This window comes from Oncorhynchus tshawytscha, linkage group LG27 (genome assembly GCF_018296145.1).
Source record: "Oncorhynchus tshawytscha isolate Ot180627B linkage group LG27, Otsh_v2.0, whole genome shotgun sequence".
Taxonomy (NCBI): domain Eukaryota; kingdom Metazoa; phylum Chordata; class Actinopteri; order Salmoniformes; family Salmonidae; genus Oncorhynchus; species Oncorhynchus tshawytscha.
In genome coordinates, this window is record NC_056455.1 from 1,640,965 (window position 1) to 1,661,853 (window position 20,889).

Consider the following 20,889-nt stretch of genomic DNA (forward strand, 5'->3'; position numbering starts at 1 on the left):
GTACATTTCTATTCAAAGCACTTCAATGACTTTACACATTATTATGATATTTATTTTTTATTAGTACCAAGTGATTGCTTTGTCTAAAAAATGTAAAGTGAAGTTTAAAAAGTAATTGAATACAACATGATGTCATGGTGTTATTGTTTCTTCACAGCTGACTTCATGTATCTACATATTGTTTGTATCCTCTCTTACAATACCATGAGCCAAAACAGTGTGTTCATGTTCATGGGCTCCCGTGTGGCGCAGTGGTCTAAGGCACTGCATTTCAGCGTCGCTACAGACACCCTGGTTTGATTTCAGGCTGTATCATAACCGGCCGTGATTGGGATTTCCTTTGTTCAGTGTGAGCCACTCTCCAGACACCCAAAACCAGATCTGAAATCACAGGATAGATAGTCCATGGCAGTCTACATCTTTATTCAAACATTTGTCTGATTTATCTCAAACAGCACTAGTTCAACTGAGACTTCAGTTCAGACTCTTATGGGATTTCCTTCTGACCTTTGTGATGTCTTTGCAAGTAGAGATTGTCATCTGTTGGCCTTTTTCAGTAACGTTTTCTGGTCCAAATCAAGGTTAACTTCTAGGAAGTCCTGAGGACTGTCTCTGTCCTGGGCCTCCTTCCCCTCTCGCTGAGGTACAGGGTTCCCCGGCCCCACCTGCATGGGTTCTGGGAGGTTCTGATGCCCCCTCCTGCTGTACAACCTGGTCTCAGAGCACTTCGTATTATTCTGTAAGTAAAAACCCTAACCATTTTAGCTAACCCTTCACCTAACCTTAACCATTTTAGCTAACCCTAACCTTAACCATTTATCCTAACCCCTAAATCTTAACCCTAACCCTAACTCCTAGCCTAGCTAATGTTAGCGAGCTAGCTAATGTTAGCAATCTGGCCACCTAGCGAGATTTTGTAACATATCATACGTTTTGCAAATTCATAACATAAAATATGAATTGTAATTTGTACCATATCATACGATATGTATGATGAACTTCCACAAATTAATACATACCGTACGAAATGTAACATATCATAGTAAATGTAGTGTCTCGGATTTACATACAGAATAATAGGAAATGCTCTGAGGCCTGGTTGTGCTGCAGCAGAGCAGGCCTCTCTTGGCTGGTCGTACCAGACCCAGGAACACAGCCCCTAGACTCATACCCACCGCACAGGAGTAGAACGCTGAGCCGTAGTTCTGAGTCAGGTCCACAAGAACACCTGAGAGAACACAATATAAATTGTATATGGTGAACAAACTCATTCATTAAAATGATGCACAAATTAAGCAAGTTTGTGTTATTTTTCTTTGATGACAATGAAAATAAAACTGGTGCTACATATCAGAGAGAGCAAAAGAGACGTGACATGACAGAGGTCTGTGAAAAAGAGATTTGAATGCATCTCTTACCTCCCAGAGGTGGTCCCGCCAGCCCAGCGAAACTTTGTATAAACACATAGACCCCCACAGCTGACGACATCCTTTCTATGCCCACCACATCCTCCTCTGCCAGCATGGGTATATGTGTCGACGACACTGTGCCTATAAAAAACCCATAGAACCCACAACACACGGCCAGGCCCCAGAACTCCCACACCAGGGTAAAGGCCACCAGCACCAGGCACAGCAGAACTACACATCCCAGCAGCACCAGGGGCTTCCTGCCTCTGAACAGCTTCCTGCCTAGCACCCAACCAATGGAGAGGCGGCCGAAGATCTCGGCAAAGGCCATGGCGGAGAGCATGTGGGCGGCGCGGTGACGCATCACGCCACGGTTCACACTCAGTTCGATGATGTAGAGCTGAGGGGCGAAGAAACCCAATGTGGCAAAAAGGCCGAAGAGAGCGTAGCAGATGAAGCTGCCTTCTCTTAACATGGAGAAGTCAAGGAGTTTCTGGGGGGATAGTGTTTGTGTCTGCTTCTCATCCTTCTCCTCCGTCTCCTCGTCCTTCTCCATCTCCTTCTCCTTGCTTCCTAAGCACCTCTGTGAAGACGCCTCAACTTCCTCTATCTCCTCCCCTGCCTTACTGCCGTCCTCCAGGACCTGGTGATGGAGGGACTGAACTTCAGAGTTTACAGACTCTCCAGAGCTCAGGGAGTAACGATGAGCCAGCTTGCTATCCCTCTGCAGTGTGTAAGACCCATCCTTAGCATATGAACTGCCCTTAGTGTACAACCTCTCCTTACTGTAGTACTCCTCCTCTGTGTTCAGAGCCTTCAGCTCTTTGTCAGCCAGTCCATCAGTTTCTGTCTCTGTGGCTGGTCCAGGTCTGATGATGATGGGTCTTAGCAGAACTCCACAGATGATGATGATGCCCTGTAGAGCTCCGATCACCACCAGGGTGTAACGCCAGCCGATACAGTCCCTCAGAGCAGAGAAGGCTGAGGAGCAGAGGGGAGAACAGAGAGGAGAGTGTTTCAAATGGTGGTCAGGGTTTGCAATCCATCCTAAAATTAAATGCGGGTTAATGTGAAATGAAAAAGCAATTGAGAGAAGTAAGATTAAGAGAATGGGAAGGTTGGTAAACTGAAACATTAGCTGTTTTTTAAGATAAACTTTGCTAGCTAGTAAGCAGAGTGTTCAAGTCCCCTTGTGACCTTTTACCTGGGGCGAGCGCGAACACAGAGAAGGACTCTCCTGTGGAGGCGACAGCTGTGACCAAGGAGCGTCGGTGGGAGAAGTACTGGGACAGGAGAGTAATGGTGGGCAGGAAGGTCAGACAGTACCCCAGACCTGTGGAGGGAAGAGGACACAAGCACACTGGTGAAACACTGGTGGCACTGTGACAGTTGTGATGGTCAATTGTGTGTGTGTGTGTGTTTCTAATACCTGCAACGAGTCCGATGGTGATGTACATCTCGTTGATGGATTTGGTGAAGCCACTGGCGATGGTTCCTATGGAGACGAGGAGTCCACCAATCATAACAACTGTCTGGAAGCCAAACCGGTTGGTCATCACAGAAGCGAGAGGAGCTGAAAGGGGACAGGTATCTCTGGTTAGCACACTTTAGAGCATCTGACCTTTTGTAGCTGAGTGTTATCACAGTGTTGTCACCTTTAAAAGCATTTATTTTGAGCTCCTGCGCCTGTCGTTCTAGCCCAGCATTGATTCAGCTTAGCACAAATCTGATTATTTCAATCAGTGCTGGGCCAGTAACAAATGCCCGCACACCCTGCAGCTCTCCAAAAACACCCCAGCCCTAGACCCTGACGCTGCCCCTAGTCTCACCAGTGAAGGCCATGACGAAGACACAGATGGAGATGATCCAAGAGACTCGGCTGTTGCTCTCCCCAAACTCCCCCATCAGGTCCTGGAGGAAGATGCCCAGGCTCTTGATGACTCCGTAGGTGAACACTTCCACCAGGAAGAAGGAGACTGCCACCACCCAGCCCCAGCCACCATCTGGGGGAGCCGTGTAGACGATAGGCCCCATGCAGCGCTTCACTCTGGACCCCCACACTGTCATGGATGGAGCATGCGATTCTGTAGGGAAGGTGGGCAATAAATCACTTTTTGAAAAGGTATCACAGTTCATAGAAAAGTAAAGTAAATGATGCTTGTAATTGGCAGGGGAGACATGTCCCCCCCACAACATTCAGAACAGGTCGATTCATCCCCCCAATAATTGATTTAAAATCAATAAAAATAATGTGGATGCCCTGTACCTCCTCCGCTCAGCTGCACTGTCTCTATGCCCTTCACTCACTGTCTCTACGCCCTTCACCCACTGTCTCTACGCCCTTCACCCACTGTCTCTACGCCCTTCACCCACTGTCTCTACATCTTTCACCCACTGTCTCTACGCCCTTCACCCACTGTCTCTACGCCCTTCACCCACTGTCTCTATGCCCTTCACCCACTGTCTCTACGCCCTTCACCCACTGTCTCTACGCCCTTCAACCACTGTCTCTACGCCCTTCAACCACTGTCTCTACGCCCTTCACCAACTGTCTCTACGTCCTTCACCCACTGTCTCTACGCCCTTCACCCACTGTCTCTACGTTCTTCACCCACTGTCTCTACGCCCTTCACCCACGGCCTTATGTCCTTCACCCACTGTCTCTATGTTCTTCACCCACTGTCTCTCTGCCCTTCACCCACGGGCCTTATGTCCATCATCCACTGTCTCTATGTTCTTCACCCACTGTCTCTCTGCCCTTCACCCACTATCTCTACACCCTTCACCCACTGTCTCTACGTCCTTCACCCACAGTCTCTACGCCCTTCACCCACTGTCTCTACGTCCTTCACCCACTGTCTCTACGCCCTTCACCCATGGCCTTATGTCCTTCACCCACTGTCTCTACGCCCTTCACCCACTGTCTCTACGTCCTTCACCCACTGTCTCTCTGCCCTTCACCCACTGTCTCTCTGCCCTTCACCCACTCTCTCTATGTACTTCACCCACTGTCTCTACGCCCTTCACCCACTGTCTCTACGCCCTTCACCCACTGTCTCTATGTCCTTCACCCACTGTCTCTAAGCCCTTCACCCACGGCCTTATGTCCTTCATCCACTGTCTCTATGTCCTTCATCCACTGTCTCTCTGCCCTTCACCCACGGCCTTATGTCCTTCATCCACTGTCTCTATGCCCTTCACCCACTGTCTCTATGCCCTTCACCCACTGTCTCTACGCCCTTCACCCACTGTCTCTACGCCCTTCACCCACTGTCTCTACACCCTTCACCCACTGTCTCTACGTCCTTCACCCACTGTCTCTACGTCCTTCACCCACTGTCTCTACGCCCTTCACCCATGGCCTTATGTACTTCACCCACTGCCTCTACGCCCTTCACCCACTGTCTCTATGTTCTTCACCCACTGTCTCTATGTCCTTCACCCACTGTCTCTACGCCCTTCACCCATGGCCTTATGTCCTTCACCCACTGTCTCTATGTCCTTCACCCACTGTCTCTCTGCCCTTCACCCACTGTCTCTCTGCCCTTCACCCACTCTCTCAATGTCCTTCACCCACTGTCTCTACGCCCTTCACCCACTGTCTCTATGCCCTTCACCCACTGTCTCTATGCCCTTCATCCACTGTCTCTACGTCCTTCACCCACTGTCTCTGCGCCCAACACCCACTGTCTCTATGTCCTTCACCCACAGTCTCTACGTCCTTTACCCACGGTCTCTACGCCCTTCACCCACTGTCTCTACGTCCTTCACCCACTGTCTCTACGCCCTTCACCCATGGCCTTATGACCTTCACCCACTGTCTCTACGCCCTTCACCCACTGTCTCTATGTCCTTCACCCACTGTCTCTACGCCCTTCACCCACGGCTTTATGTCCTTCACCCACTGTCTCTATGTCCTTCACCCACTGTCTCTCTGCCCTTCACCCACGGCATTATGTCCTTCATCCACTGTCTCTCTCTCTGCCCTTCACCCACTGTCTCTATGCCTTCACCCACTGTCTCTATGCCCTTCACCCACTGTCTCTATGCCCTTCACCCACTGTCTCTACGCCCTTCACCCACTGTCTCTACGCCCTTCACCCACTGTCTCTACGTCCTTTACCCACGGTCTCTACGCCCTTCACCCACTGTCTCTACGTCCTTCACCCACTGTCTCTACGCCCTTCACCCATGGCCTTATGACCTTCACCCACTGTCTCTACGCCCTTCACCCACTGTCTCTATGTCCTTCACCCACTGTCTCTATGTCCTTCACCCACTGTCTCTGTCCTTCACCCACTGTCTCTCTGCCCTTCACCCACTCTCTCAATGTCCTTCACCCACTGTCTCTACGCCCTTCACCCACTGTCTCTACGCCCTTCACCCACTGTCTCTATGTCCTTCACCCACTGTCTCTGTCCTTCACCCACTGTCTCTGTCCTTCACCCACTGTCTCTCTGCCCTTCACCCACTCTCTCAATGTCCTTCACCCACTGTCTCTACGCCCTTCACCCACTGTCTCTATGCCCTTCACCCACTGTCTCTATGCCCTTCATCCACTGTCTCTACGTCCTTCACCCACTGTCTCTGCGCCCAACACCCACTGTCTCTATGTCCTTCACCCACAGTCTCTACGCCCTTCACCCACTGTCTCTACGCCCTTCACCCACTGTCTCTATATCCGTCACCCACTGTCTCTATGCCCTTCACCCATTGTCGCTATGTCCTTCACCCACTGTCTCTATGTCCTTCACCCACTGTCTCTCTGCCCTTCACCCACTGTCTCTCTGCCCTTCACCCACAGCCTTATGTCCTTCATACACTGTGTCTATGTCCTTCACCCACTGTCTCTCTGCCCTTCACCCACTGTCTCTATGTCCTTCACCCACTGTCTCTATGCCCTTCACCCACTGTCTCTATGTCCTTCACCCACTGTCTCTATGCCCTTCACCCACTGTCTCTACGCCCTTCACCCACTGGCTCTATGCCCTTCAACCACTGTCTCTATGTCCTTCACCCACTGTCTCTACACCCTTCACCCACTGTCTCTATGTCCTTCACCCACTGTCTCTACGCCCTTCACCCACTGTCTCTATGTCCTTCACCGACTGTCTCTATGCCCTTCACCCACTGTCTCTATGCCCTTCACCCACTGTCTATACAACCTTCTCCCACTAATTTCAGTATGCTGCTCAGCAACCTTAGCCATGCCAGCACCTGCCCCACTGTCTCTATGCCCTTCACCCACTGTCTATAAGCCCCTCTGCCATTGTCTATACGCCCCTTTCCCACTGTCTTTGTGCCCCTCTCCCACTGTCTGTAAGCCCCTCTCCCACTGTCTATGCGCCCCTCTCCCACTGTCTACGTGCCCCTCTCCCACTGTCTACGTGCCTCTCGCCCACTGTCTATGTGCCCCTCGCCCACTGTCTCTATGCCCTGCACCCACTGTCTCTATGCCCTTCACCCACTGTCTCTATGCCCTTCACCCACTGTCTCTACGCCCTTCACCCACTGTCTATGTGCCCCTCTCCCACTGTCTATGTGCCCCTCTCCCACTGTCCATGTGCCCCTCTCCCACTGTCTATGTGCCCCTCTCCCACTGTCTATGTGCCCCTCTCCCACTGTCTATGTTCCCCTCTCCCACTGTCTATGTTCCCTCTCCCACTGTCTATACGCCCCTCTCCCACTGTCTATAAGCCCCTCTCCCACTGTCTACGTGCCCCTCTCCCACTGTCTATGTGCCCCTCTCCCACTGTCTATACGCCCCTCTCCCACTGTCTATGTGCCCCTCTCCCACTCTCTATAAGCTCCTCTCCCACTGTCTATAAGCCCCTCTGCCATTATCTATACGCCCCTTTCCCACTGTTTTTGTGCCCCTCTCCCACTGTCTATAAGCCCCTCTCCCACTGTCTATAAGCTCCTCTCCCACTGTCTATACGCCCTCTCCCACTGTCTACGTGCCCTCTCCCACTGTCTATACGCCCCTCTCCCACTGTCTACGTGCCCCTCTCCCACTGTCTATACGCCCCTTTCCCACTGTTTTTGTGCCCCTCTCCCACTGTCTATAAGCCCCTCTCCCACTGTCTATAAGCCCCTCTCCCACTGTCTATAAGCCCCTCTCCCCGTGTCTATAAGCTCCTCTCCCCGTGTCTATAAGCTCCTCTCCCCGTGTCTATAAGCCCTCTCCCACTGTCTATAAGCCCTCTCCCACTGTCTATACCCCCTTTCCCACTGTCTATGTGCCCCTCTCCCACTGTCTATACCCCCTTTCCCACTGTCTATGTGCCCCTCTCCCACTGTCTATACGCCCCTCTCCCACTGTCTATAGGCCCCTCTCCCACTGTCTATGTGCCCCTCTCCCACTGTCTATACGCCCTCTCCCACTGTCTACCGGCCCCTCTCCCACTGTCTATATGCCCTCTCCCACTGTCTATAGGCCCCTCTCCCACTGTCTATATGCCCCTCTCCCACTGTCTATGCGCCCCTTTCCCACTGTCTATGTGCCCTCTCCCACTGTCTATATGTCCCTCTCCCATTGTCTATAAGCCCCCCTCCCCGACTGTCTATAAGCCCCTCTCCCGTGTCTATAAGCCCCTCTCCCACTGTCTATAAGCCCCTCTCCCCGTGTCTATAAGCCCCTCTCCCACTGTCTATAAGCCCCTCCCCACTGTCTATAGGCCCCTCTCCCACTGTCTATATGCCCCTCTCCCACTGTCTATGCGCCCCTTTCCCACTGTCTATGTGCCCCTCTCCCACTGTCTATATGTCCCTCTCCCATTGTCTATACGCCCCTCTCCCACTGTCTATACGTCCCTCTCCCACTGTCTATACTCCCTCTCCCACTATCTACGTGCCTTTCTCCCACTGTCTATGTGCCCTCTCCCACTGTCTACGTGCCCCTCTCCCACTGTCTACGTGCCCCTCTCCCACTGTCTATAAGCCCCTCTCCCACTGTCTATAAGCCCCTCTCCCCGTGTCTATAAGCCCCTCTCCCACTGTCTATAAGCCCCTCTCCCACTGTCTATACCCCCTTTCCCACTGTCTATGTGCCCCTCTCCCACTGTCTATAGGCCCCTCTCCCACTGTCTATAGGCCCCCTCCCACTGTCTATGCGCCCCTCTCCCACTGTCTATAGGCCCCTCTCCAACTGTCTATACGCCCCTCTCCCACTGTCTATAGGCCCCTCTCCCACTGTCTATACGCCCTCTCCCACTGTCTATACTCCCTCTCCCACTGTCTACGTGCCTTTCTCCGACTGTCTACGTGCCCCTCTCCCACTGTCTATACGCCCCTCTCCCACTGTCTATGTGCCCCTCTCCCACTGTCTTTGCGCCCCTCTCCCACTGTCTATACGCCCCTCTCCCACTTTCTATACGCCCCTCTCCCACTGTCTATACACCCTTCTCCCACTAATTTCAGTATGCTGCTCAGCAACCTTAGCCATGCCAGCACCTGCCCCGCAGTAAGACCAAATGTATCTTCTGGAATGGAATGCGCCCCTCTCGTGTGCCCCTCCCTCTCCCCTCCTTGAAAGAATAGCTTTTGCAAAAATGCCTTCTACCTCTTTTCGCAGCTTGACTCAAGTGAGCAACAAGAACATCGCAAACACAAAGTTCCGAATCAGAAAGTAAGATCAGGGTAAGGTAGATTAATGATGTGTAATTTCTTGTTGTAAAGAAATGTAAGTTTGTCTTTGACCATTCATTGCATTGCATTAAGATGGCACAATGAAACAATCTAGTTAAAGCAGATTATTTCACAGTGATAATTAGGATGTTCTGCACTGCAGAATCTCTCAATGATGCGTGCATATTTATTCATGGATGCCAACAGGAGCCAGACTTACCCAGATATTTCACCAATACAATCTTTTTTATTATAAAATCATTGATCTTTCATCTCTGTGTTTTCATAATTATCCCTAATAAATGTTATTAGTTGAATTGAATAAATGCATTCCTCATTTTACAGAGTAACTGTCGTTTATAATTTAGTAGGTCTGTTGGTAATTGTTATATACACTATGCATAGCACATGTTTGGGCTCCACCTTGAAATCGCTGATCTGCTTGCCTCAATAAGTTAATGCTCGAACATTGGTTGCCAGGATTGGCCATTTGTATCTACTCTCTTAATAATTGCAAAACGGTGCAAGTTAGACACATGTTCATTAAATGCATACTGAGAGGTGATGCAAGGCTTGCTACCTTGACTAGATCCTCCAGAGACTTACACGGCCTGTTGCATTTATTCACATAATATTGGAATCAGATTGATAAATGTAGTTTATTATTAAATTCAACATAATTTCACCCACTGTCTCTATGCCCTTCACCCACTGTCTCTACGCCCTTCACCCACTGTCTCTACACCCTTCACCCACTGTCTCTACGCCCTTCACCCACTGTCTCTACACCCTTCACCCACTGTCTCTACACCCTTCACCCACTGTCTCTATGCCCTTCACCCACTGTCTCTATGCCCTTCACCCATTGTCTATGTGCCCCTCTCCCACTGTCTATGTGCCCCTTTTCCACTGTCTATGTGCCCCTTTTCCACTGTCTGTGCCCCTCTCCCACTGTCTATGTGCCCCTCTCCCACTGTCTATGTGCCCTCTCCCACTGTCTATGTGCCCCTCTCCCACTGTCTATGTGCCCCCCTCCCACTGTCTATAAGCCCCTCTGCCATTGTCTATATGCCCTCTCCCACTGTCTATGTGCCCCTCCCCACTGTCTATGTGCCCTCTCCCACTGTCTATGTGCCCCTCTCCCACTGTCTTTGTGCCCCTCTCCCACTGTCTATAAGCCCCTCTCCCACTGTCTATAAGCCCCTCTCCCACTGTCTATACGCCCCTTTCCCACTGTCTATGTGCCCCTCTCCCACTGTCTATACGCCCCTCTCCCACTGTCTATACGCCCTTTCCCACTGTCTTTGTGCCCCTCTCCCACTGTCTATAAGCTCCTCTCCCACTGTCTATATGACCCTCTCCCCGTGTCTATAAGCCCCTCTCCCTGTGTCTATAAGCCCCTCTCCCTGTGTCTATAAGCCCCTCTCCCACTGTCTATAAGCCCCTCTCCCACTGTCTATAAGCCCCTTCCCACTGTCTATATGCCCCTTTCCCACTGTCTATACGCCCCTCCCCACTGTCTATACGCCCCTCTCCCACTGTCTATGTGCCCCTTTCCCACTGACTATGTGCCCCCTCCCACTGACTATGTGCCCTCTCCCACTGTCTATACGCCCCTCTCCCACTGTCTATACGCCCCTCTCCCACTGTCTATACGCCCCTCTCCCACTGTCTATACGCCCCTCTCCCACTTTCTATATGCCCCTCTCCCACTGTCTATACACCCTTCTCCCACTAATTTCAGTATGCTGCTCAGCAACCTTAGCCATGCCAGCACCTGCTCCGCAGTAAGACCGGCCTCATTCCATTTCAGAAAACACATGTATCTTCTGGAATGGAATGCGCCCCTCTCGTGTGCCCCATCCTCTCCCCTCCTTGAAAGAATAGCTTTTGCAAAAATGCCTTCTACCTCTTTTCGCAGCTTGACTCAAGTGAGCAACAAGAACATCGCAAACACAAAGTTCCGAATCAGAAAGTAAGATCAGGTTAAGGTAGATTAATGATGTGTAATTTCTTGTTGTAAAGAAATGTAAGTTTGTCTTTGACCATTCATTGCATTGCATTAAGATGGCACAATGAAACAATCTAGTTAAAGCAGATTATTTCACAGTGATAACTAGGATATTCTGCACTGCAGAATATCTCAATGATGCGTGCATATTTATTCATGGATGCCAACAGAAGCCAGGCTTACCCAGATATTTCACCAATACAATCTTTTTTATTATTAAATCATTGATCTTTCATCTCTGTGTTTTCATAATTATCCCTAAAAAATGTTATTAGTTGAATTGAATAAATGCATTCCTCATTTTACAGAGTAACTATTTGACTGTCGTTTATAATTTAATAGGTCTGTTGGTAATTGTTATATACACTATGCATAGCACATGTTTGGGCTCCACCTTGAAATCACTGATCTGCTTGCCTCAATAAGTTAATGCTCGAACATTGGTTGCCAGGATTGGCCATTTGTATCTACTCTCTTAATAATTGCATAACGGTGCAAGTTAGACACATGTTCATTAAATGCATACTGAGAGGTGATGCAAGGCTTGCTACCTTGACTAGATCCTACAGAGACTTACACGGCCTGTTGCATTTATTCACATAATATTGGAATCAGATTGATAAATGTAGTTTATTATTAAATTCAACATAATTTCTACATAATGGTTGGATAATTTCCACACCACTACAGATGTGTCGCTATAGTAGCCGGCAGCTCGTGAGCATTCTGAGTTGGTAGACTCTGACGTGCTAGCTGAGTGTACATAAGTCTAGAATGAGGAGGCAACAATAGCTAGCTCACCTCTGCGAGTTAGCCAAAGTGGCTACACGCTATGCAGCGCTCGTTTAGCTAGCCCGGTCTCGAAAGTACACGTAGGACCGGATCACAGCAGTGGGACCGGACCTTCATTACCAAGTCTGGGAAGAGAGGTAAGCAGTGCTTGACCGAGGCAGACAGAAGCAGCGGGGGGTACCCACCGAACCGCTCTCTTCAAGTAGCCTCCAGTAACTGGCCACAGATCGCTCAGGAGCCGGGTTGGATGTGGGCAGCCACCACATACCCCACGCCCAGGCAGATAAGACATTGGCTCCAACCACCCAATTCATCTCCACTTCCTGCACCTCAGACCCAGCCACGGTAGCAGCATTTACGTGGCTCATCACACTCTAGTGACTCCTTGTGGCGGGCCGGGTACCTGCATGCTGACTTTGGTTGTCAATTGAACAGTGTTTCCTCTGACACATTGGTTCAGCTGGCTTCCGGGTTAAGTGGGCGGGTGTTAAAAAAGCGCGGTTTGGCGGGTCATGTTTCAGAGGACACATGACTCGACTGTTGCCTCTCCTGAGACCGTTGGGGAGTTGCAGCGATGAGACAAGATCGTAATTGTATCGCAATTGGATAACACAAAATTGGGGAGAAAAATATATACTAATTTAAAAAACTACTGAGAACAAATACAACCTTGAGCACACAACATCCAGGGAGTGAGCACGCTCTACCACTAAGGGACAGTTTAGTTGCTACAACATAAGACTCGTCTTACTCGTCATAAGTCTCGTTTTCCAATTGTTTCTTTTAGTAGCTGTCTGCCTCTTAGACAGGTCAAGCCCGTTCTGTCAGCCACCTTCAGAGCCCAGCCAATGTCTGCCTTCTTCCAAGTTTAGCCCAGACTTTCAAATTCCAGTCCAGGCTCTGTCAGCCACCTTCAGAGCCCAGCTACTGTCTGACTCCTAGAAAAGCCAAGTCTCTATCAGCAACCTCCTAATTTACAGTTTCAATATAGAGTCTCCCCTGACAGCTGTTTGTTAGACTGAATATCAGGACTCTAAATATACTGTAAGGTATCTTTTAGCTCAGTCCCCCAAGTGTGTCTTCCACCTGTAAACTATGAAAACTACAAAACTTAATAGTAACTGTATGATCAACTTAGTAGATGATATCCTATGTAAATATGAATGTGCATCATTGTACTCAGTCTTCCTCTTTTGTGTCTTCTTAATATTTGCCTTGAAATAATTTGATTGCTGACGGTGACTTATCCTTCCACTTCGTGTTTTCAAAAATACCCCTCGAGAGAGACCATAAAGCCATGTCAAACTGTACTATTGCAGAAATGTTTTTATATGTAAATATTTATGATCATCATTATAATAAAACTCAGTCTTCTTACAATACATAAATATGCATGTCTGCATCATTATAATACAACTCAGTATTCATCTTGTGTCTTCTTAATATTTGTCTGGAAATATATTAATTAATGAAGTTGATGACTTATCCTTCCACTTATACTGTCTTTAAAAAATATCCCTCCATATACCACTCAAGAGAGGCATAGTAAGTAATGTCCCCCGTCTGAAAATTGTCTACACCATAATTCCCCCCTTGGATTGGAGAGAGAATAAATGCATAGTTAATAATGCAAATGTTATTAGTAGGCTATGATATAAGGTTAATATATTGTACAAGTTGGACATATACAGTGCCTTCAGAAAGTATTCATACCCCTTGATTTATTCCTAATTTTGTTGTGTTACAACCTGAATTCAAAATTGATTAAAAAAATAATAATCTCTCCTATCTACAGTGCCTTGTGAAAGTATTCGGCCCCCTTGAACTTTGTGACCTTTTGCCACATTTCAGGCTTCAAACATAAAGATATAAAACTGTATTTTTTTGTGAAGAATCAACAACAAGTGGGACACAATCATGAAGTGGAACGACATTTATTGGATATTTCCAACTTTTTTAACAAATCAAAAACTGAAAAATTGGGCGTGCAAAATTATTCAGCCCCCTTAAGTTAATACTTTGTAGCGCCACCTTTTGCTGCGATTACAGCTGTAAGTCGCTTGGGGTATGTCTCTATCAGTTTTGCACATCGAGAGACTGAAATTTTTTTCCCATTCCTCCTTGCAAAACAGCTCGAGCTCAGTGAGGTTGGATGGAGAGCATTTGTGAACAGCAGTTTCCAGTTCCTTCCACAGATTCTCGATTGGATTCAGGTCTGGACTTTGACTTGGCCATTCTAACACCTGGATATGTTTATTTTTGAACCATTCCATTGTAGATTTTGCTTTATGTTTTGGATCATTGTCTTGTTGGAAGACAAATCTCCGTCCCAGTCTCAGGTCTTTTGCAGACTCCATCAGGTTTTCTTCCAGAATGGTCCTGTATTTGGCTCCATCCATCTTCCCATCAATTTTAACCATCTTCCCTGCCCCTGCTGAAGAAAAGCAGGCCCAAACCATGATGCTGCCACCACCATGTTTGACAGTGGGGATGGTGTGTTCAGGGTGATGAGCTGTGTTGCTTTTACGCCAAACATAATGTTTTGCATTGTTGCCATAAAGTTCAATTTTGGTTTCATCTGACCAGAGCACCTTCTTCCACATGTTTGGTGTGTCTCCCAGGTGGCTTGTGGCAAACTTTAAACAACACTTTTTATGGATATTTTTAAGAAATGGCTTTCTTCTTGCCACTCTTCCATAAAGGCCAGATTTGTGCAATATACGACTGATTGTTGTCCTATGGACAGAGTCTCCCACCTCAGCTGTAGATCTCTGCAGTTCATCCAGAGTGATCATGGGCCTCTTGGCTGCATCTCTGATCAGTCTTCTCCTTGTATGAGCTGAAAGTTTAGAGGGACGGCCAGGTCTTGGTAGATTTGCAGTGGTCTGATACTCCTTCCATTTCAATATTATCGCTTGCACAGTTCTCCTTGGGATGTTTAAAGCTTGGGAAATCTTTTTGTATCCAAATCCGGCTTTAAACTTCTTCACAACAGTATCTCGGACCTGCCTGGTGTGTTCCTTGTTCTTCATGATGCTCTCTGCGCTTTTAACGGCCCTCTGAGACTATCACAGTGCAGGTGCATTTATACGGAGACTTGATTACACACAGGTGGATTGTATTTATCATCATTAGTCATTTAGGTCAACATTGGATCATTCAGAGATCCTCACTGAACTTCTGGAGAGAGTTTGCTGCACTGAAAGTAAAGGGGCTGAATAATTTTGCACGCCCAATTTTTCAGTTTTTGATTTGTTAAAAAAGTTTGAAATATCCAATAAATGTCGTTCCACTTCATGATTGTGTCCCACTTGTTGTTGATTCTTCACAAAAAAATACAGTTTTATATCTTTATGTTTGAAGCCTGAAATGTGGCAAAAGGTCGCAAAGTTCAAGGGGGCCGAATACTTTCGCAAGGCACTGTACATACAATACCACATAATGACAGTGAAAATTGTTTTTTAAATTAATTTTAGCAAATTTATTGAAAATGAAATACAGAAATATCTCATTTACATAGGTATTCACACCCCTGAGTCACTTTGTAGAAACACCTTTGGCAGTAATATCAGCTGTGAATCTTTCTGGGTAAGTCTCAAGAGCTTTCCACACCTGGATTGTGCAACACCTGCCCATTATCATTTTCTAAATTCTTCAAGCTCTGTCACATTGGTTGTTGATCATTACTTAACAACCATTTTCAGGTATTTCCATAGATTTTCAAGTAAATGTAAGTCAAAACTGTAACTTGGCCACTCAGGAACATTCACTGTCTTCTTGGCAAGCAATTCCAGTGTAGATTTGGCGTTGTGTTTTAGGTTATTGTCCTTCTTTTCACTTTGTCAATTAAGTTAGTATTGTGGAGTAACTACAATGTTGTTGAACCATCCTGAGTTTTCTCCCATAACAACCATTAAACTCTGTAACTGTTTTAAATTTACCAGTGGCCTCACCATTGGTTTCCTTTCTCTCCGGAAATTGAGTTAGGAAGGACGGTGTCTTTGTAGTGACTGGGTTAATTGATACACCATCCAAAGTGTAATTAATAACTTCGCCATTCTCAAATGGATATTCAATGTCTGCCTTATAATTTGCAAATAAATTCATTAAAAATCCTACAATGTGATTTTCTGGATTTTCTTTTCTCATTTTGTCTGTCATAGTTGAAGTGTACCTATGATGAAAATTACAGGCCTCTCTCATCTTTTTAAGTGGGAGAACTTGCACAATTGGTGGCTGCCTAAATACTTTTTTGCCCCACTGTAGGTGCCCTTAGGTGACTTTTTCCACTTTTTGTTAGTTACAGCCTTATTCTAAAATTAATTAAATACATTTTTCCCCTCATCAATCTACACAAAATAACCCATAATGACGAAGTGAAAGCAGGTATTCAGAACCTTTGCTATGAGACTCGAAATTGAGCTCAGGTACATCCTGTTTCCATTGATCATCCTTGAGATGTTTCTACAACTTGATTGGAGTCCACCTTTGGTAAATTCAATTGATTGGACAATTTGGGGCGGCAGTGGTTAGAGCATTGGGCCAGTAACCGAAAGGTTGCTGGATTGAATCCCCGAGCTGACACGGTAAAAGTCTGTCGTTCTGCCCCTGAACAACCCACTGTTCCCCGGTAGGCCATCATTGTAAATAAGAATTTGTTCTTAACTGACTTGCCTAGTTAAATAAAGGTTACATTTAAAAAATAAATAAACAATTGGGGGGGGGGGTGCACATACCTGTCTATATAAGGTCCCAGAGTTGACAGTGCATGTCAGAGCAAAAACCAAGCCATGAGGTGGAAGGAATTGTCTGTAAAGTTCAGAGACAGGATTGTGTCGAGGCACAGATCTGGGGAAGGGTACCACAACATTTCTGCAGCATTGAAGTTCTCCAAGAACACAGTGACCTCCATCATTATTAAATGGAAGAAGTTTGGGACCACCAAGACTCTTCCTAGAGCTGGCCGCCCAGCCAAACTGAGCAATGGGGGAAGAAGGGCATTGGTAAGGGAGGTGACCAAGAACCTGATGGTCACTCTGACAGAGGTCTAGAGTTCCTCTGTGGAGATGGGAGAACCTTCCAGAAGGACAACCATCTCTGTAGCACTCCACCAATCTTGCCTTTATGTTAAAGTGGCCAGACGGAACCACTCAGTAAAAGGCACATGACAGCCAATTTGGAGTTTGCCAAGAGGCACCTAAAGGACTCTGATCATGAGAAACAAGATTCTCTGGTCCAGCGTCACATCTGGAGGAAACATGGCACCATCCCTACGGTGAAGCATGGTGGTGGCAGCATCATGCTGTGGGGATGTTTTTCAGCAGCAGGGACTGGGAGACTAGTCAGGATCGAGGGAAAAATGAATGGAGCAAAGTACAGTATTTTAGCTTTTTATTATTATTTATACATTTGCAAAAATGTCTAAAAAACAGTTTTTGCTTTGTCATTATGGGGTATTGTGTGTAGATTGATGGGGGGGGGCTATTAAATACATTTTAGAATAACGTTGTAACAAAATGTGGAAAAAGTCAAGAGGACTGAATGCTTTCCAAATGCACTGTAATTGTATGTGGGGTACAGAGAGGAGTTAGTCATTAAAACAATTATGCTAAACTATTATTTCAGTCTATGCAACTTATTATATGACTTGTTAAGCATATTTGTACTCCTGAACATATTTAGGCTTACCATAACAAAGGGGTTGAATACTTACTGACACAAAACATTTCAGCTTTTCATTTTTAATTAATTGGTTTAAAAAAAATTGAACAAAAGATTATTCCACTTCCACATTATAGGGTATTGTCTGTAGGCCAGTGAAACAAAAGGCTCAATTGAATCAATTTTAAATGTGGAAAATGCCACGGTGTGTGAATACTTAATGAAGGGCAAAAAAAAAGATCTGCAGTTTCCCTCGCCACTGTAACACTGGTAACTGTGAGCATATGTGTGAACGCTCATTGTTGGCGTGGTCGTGCACGTAAAGCGGTAATTCAATTACTGATTTCCATTTACTAGTGCTGAGTGATTAGTGCTCTTTGAGGTAGGTTTGGTGTTGGTTCATTATTAAAAATAAACACAGTTTTCGATTTTGATTAATTTTAAACATTAAATGCATTAAACAATTATAATTGTATAGCTTTTTAATGGAAATTCCCAAGCCCAAAATAGTTCACATTCATTAAATTGCCAAAACATTTAAAATATTAAATTGTCTCTGTCAGTTCCACATTGGGTTGACATCAATAGAAAATAGGAAAATACTATGAAATAATAAAATATTTATGTTGTGTATATTACTTAGCTGTTATTTGATGACTATTATTTTTCATTCCTTAAAAGTCATCACATCGCTGCTCTGGAAGTAGCTGCCAAACGGCCAGACAACGTTCTCTCTGCTCCCAATACTGTACTGTCATCTATTTAGCTAGGCTAGCCTGCAGAGCTGTCTGATTAAATCATTTTACTAGTTCTTCAAAGTACTTAAGGCATAATTTCACGATCTGTCTCTATCCATATCTTTCTTCCTTGTGTTGTGTACATTCATCTCGAATGCTATCTGTTCCTTGTATGCGTTCAGTCTTTATCTAACCTAATTTATTAGGCGTTAAAGTGTAAGTGTATCCATCTATGTCCGAGCCGGATAAGGCGCAATGGATCATGGTCATTGTAGTTAATTACAACTTTTCTGGGCTGAACTAGGCGGAATATTTATTTAATGAAAACTAAAACTCCCTTCAGCCCAGCGTTCCATTCTCTGGTGAATGATTTGATTTCTCTCAAGAGAAAGGGGGCTTTAGGCTCACAAAAAAACGGAACTAAATGGAATTGAAGTACAGGTAATTGAACCGATCTCGGTCAACCCCGCCCCCCCAAAAATAGATGTCGGTTAACCGCTCAGCACTAATAGTTACCTGTGGGTTATATGGCAAAATGGCAATATTAAATATCGTTCTCAATCTCATATGTTAGTAACAAACTATTCTCGTTTCAGGCAATGTTATGATGCTACTTACATCGGGACAGCTTTTTAGGACAGCTGTCTGCTATATCAACGTTTGTTTTGTATCAAGGACCCTAAACAATGCTACTGCGCTATTTAGCACAACGTCAATATACAACCATCATGTGTTCACACACGCATAAACCTGCCTCACTCACCGCCTTTATTGCCAGTCCTCATATCCAGTTAGCCTTTTCTCAATGAATGAATAAGCAATGCTATCTCTGGTCAATAGCCTATGGCATTGGCAACTCATCCAACACAACTCTCTTTACTCATTCTGCAGTGCTGACTTGTCTGTCTCTGTCTTTTAATCAAAAGTGTGTGTGCATAGATCTGTGTGGGTCGACAACCCATCAGCCAAAGATGGTCAAAGGAAAGACAACAGCAGATAGTACTATAGACTTGACTTAGCCTAAAGAATATTACCAATACTTGTCTCAGCTCATGATGTCATGTTATCCTACATTCTAAAGCAGGGATGGGGGTAGGGGCCACACAAGTATATATATCGTTTTGTCTTTGGAAATTGATCCACGGGACTACAAAAAGGGCCCTGTTCTAGGGCTGTCTAGAGTCTTCAGATATTTCACACCTACCCAATTTGAGTATAAACTGTAAGCTATAAGCTGTCCAAGTATTTGAATCACCAATTAATGTTAGTGAAAATAACCACATTGAAAAGAATTAACCACAATGAAAATATAACTAGATTATAACTAGGCTACAGGGGTGATTATTGGGCCTCATGAATGAGCTATACATGGTTTTTAATTTGGAACTGTCCAAAAAGGTAATATACTAGAACAGAGCTGTAGGCTCCTTGCCTTATTCCTTACCGTTAGTGGACTGATCTCGAAGAACCACAGGTGAATGCAAATCCCCTGGGTTGGTCTCTGACATATTGCTTCCACTTATCCTATATTTTGATGATTTAAGGAGAAGAGAGATGAGGAGAGGAAAGTCCCTTTCGGAGACTCAGTTTCCAATGCTAACTTGATTTAAATCGTCTACAACTTGAATTTAAAGGTAGCACAAGTTTGTGAAAGACCGCATTGAACTACCCATTGTACGGGTCTCATTCATGCTGCTGGCAACTTAGATTGTATATAACTCTAGATATATTATTTGCCAGCTCACTTGTTGCTCCCTTTCAATCAATACTTCTCAGTCAGATACAGAATGTTTACTTCAATTAGTATTGCATAACTCTTACCTGTGCGCTGTACAGTAACCCTGTGTGCTGTTCAATTTATGTTGTGTGAAACCAGTGAGAATCTCTCTCTCTCTCTCTCTCTCTCTCTCTCTCTCTCTCTCTCTCTCTCTCTCTCTCTCTCTCTCTCTCATACACATACTCACATACACATACACACTCACACTGACACTGACAATCATGAGGAAATACAGGAGTTAAGAGGATCGGGTTACAGTCAGTCAACTCTGTCCTATATCAGTCTGCTGCAGCCCCCTCCAGCTGATAACGGTCACAGTGCAGTCTGTGTGCAGTGGGTCTGAGTAGTCCTCATCCTGTCCTGTTTTTGCACTGGACCATGATCATTTTAATATTAAATGATTCAACCCAAAGCTGCTACAAAGTGTCTCTTGGGACCTTAGGTTTGATCAGTTCTTTGTCTTGTCTTACTCTGTCACTCTCCCAGGTCTTGAACCAGAATGACAGTGGGTGTGTCCATGCTCCTATTATCTGGGACCCTGCTCTGTGGACTACTGTTCCACACAGTGAGTCAGAATGGAGTCAGGGACAGGAGCAGCACCAGGAGACCCAACTTCATCATCATTCTGGAAGATGGTATTGGTTGGAGAGACCTGGGAGCCAACCAGCAGGCGAGTCCGAGATCAAACCAAACCCTTAATCTGGACCTGATGGGAATGAGGTACAGCTCTTGGTAGCCTGTTCGCTAACCAACTAGCCTAACTTACATTAAGATATAACTGTCATGGATAAATGCTACAGAGAAGCTTTAATTCCAGCGCAGATGTCAAATACCTTTATTGGATCTTTTATTTTTTGTTTCAAGATTTTATTGTGT

General features: G+C 45.9%; 1 protein-coding gene across 2 annotated transcripts; it reads right to left on the bottom strand.

Annotated features, from left to right (window-relative positions):
* Positions 1-57: 57 nt before the first annotated feature.
* On the bottom strand, positions 58-20,159 carry LOC112259108 (monocarboxylate transporter 7-like). Of its 2 annotated transcripts, XM_024433873.2 has the most exons (9): positions 20,058-20,159; positions 19,681-19,760; positions 3,239-3,493; positions 2,839-2,982; positions 2,614-2,742; positions 1,419-2,390; positions 1,071-1,228; positions 508-737; positions 58-381 (listed from the first exon to the last, which is right to left on the bottom strand). In XM_024433873.2, exons 2-8 carry the CDS (start codon positions 19,742-19,744, stop codon positions 537-539), a joined length of 1,923 nt encoding a protein of 640 aa, XP_024289641.2. In that variant the 5' UTR covers positions 19,745-19,760; positions 20,058-20,159; the 3' UTR covers positions 58-381; positions 508-536. The 2 variants fall into 2 exon arrangements, with proteins under 2 accessions (XP_024289641.2, XP_024289634.2); XM_024433866.2 differs by lacking the exons at positions 19,681-19,760; positions 20,058-20,159 and having other exon boundaries at positions 59-381; positions 3,239-4,375.
* Positions 20,160-20,889: the final 730 nt, after the last annotated feature.

Bases quoted from the DNA above. Each gene is read 5' to 3' on its own strand.
- LOC112259108 (XM_024433866.2), bottom strand. From the start codon at position 3,605: ATGTTGTGGGGGGGACATGTCTCCCCTGCCAATTACAAGCATCATTTA. The intron at 2,983-3,238 runs GTGAGACTAGGG...GTCCCCTTTCAG, and splicing joins CTTCGTCATGGCCTTCACTG to CTCCTCTCGCTTCTGTGATG. The intron at 738-1,070 runs GTATGTAAATCC...TTTTACTTACAG, and splicing joins AGAGCATTTCCTATTATTCT to AATAATACGAAGTGCTCTGA.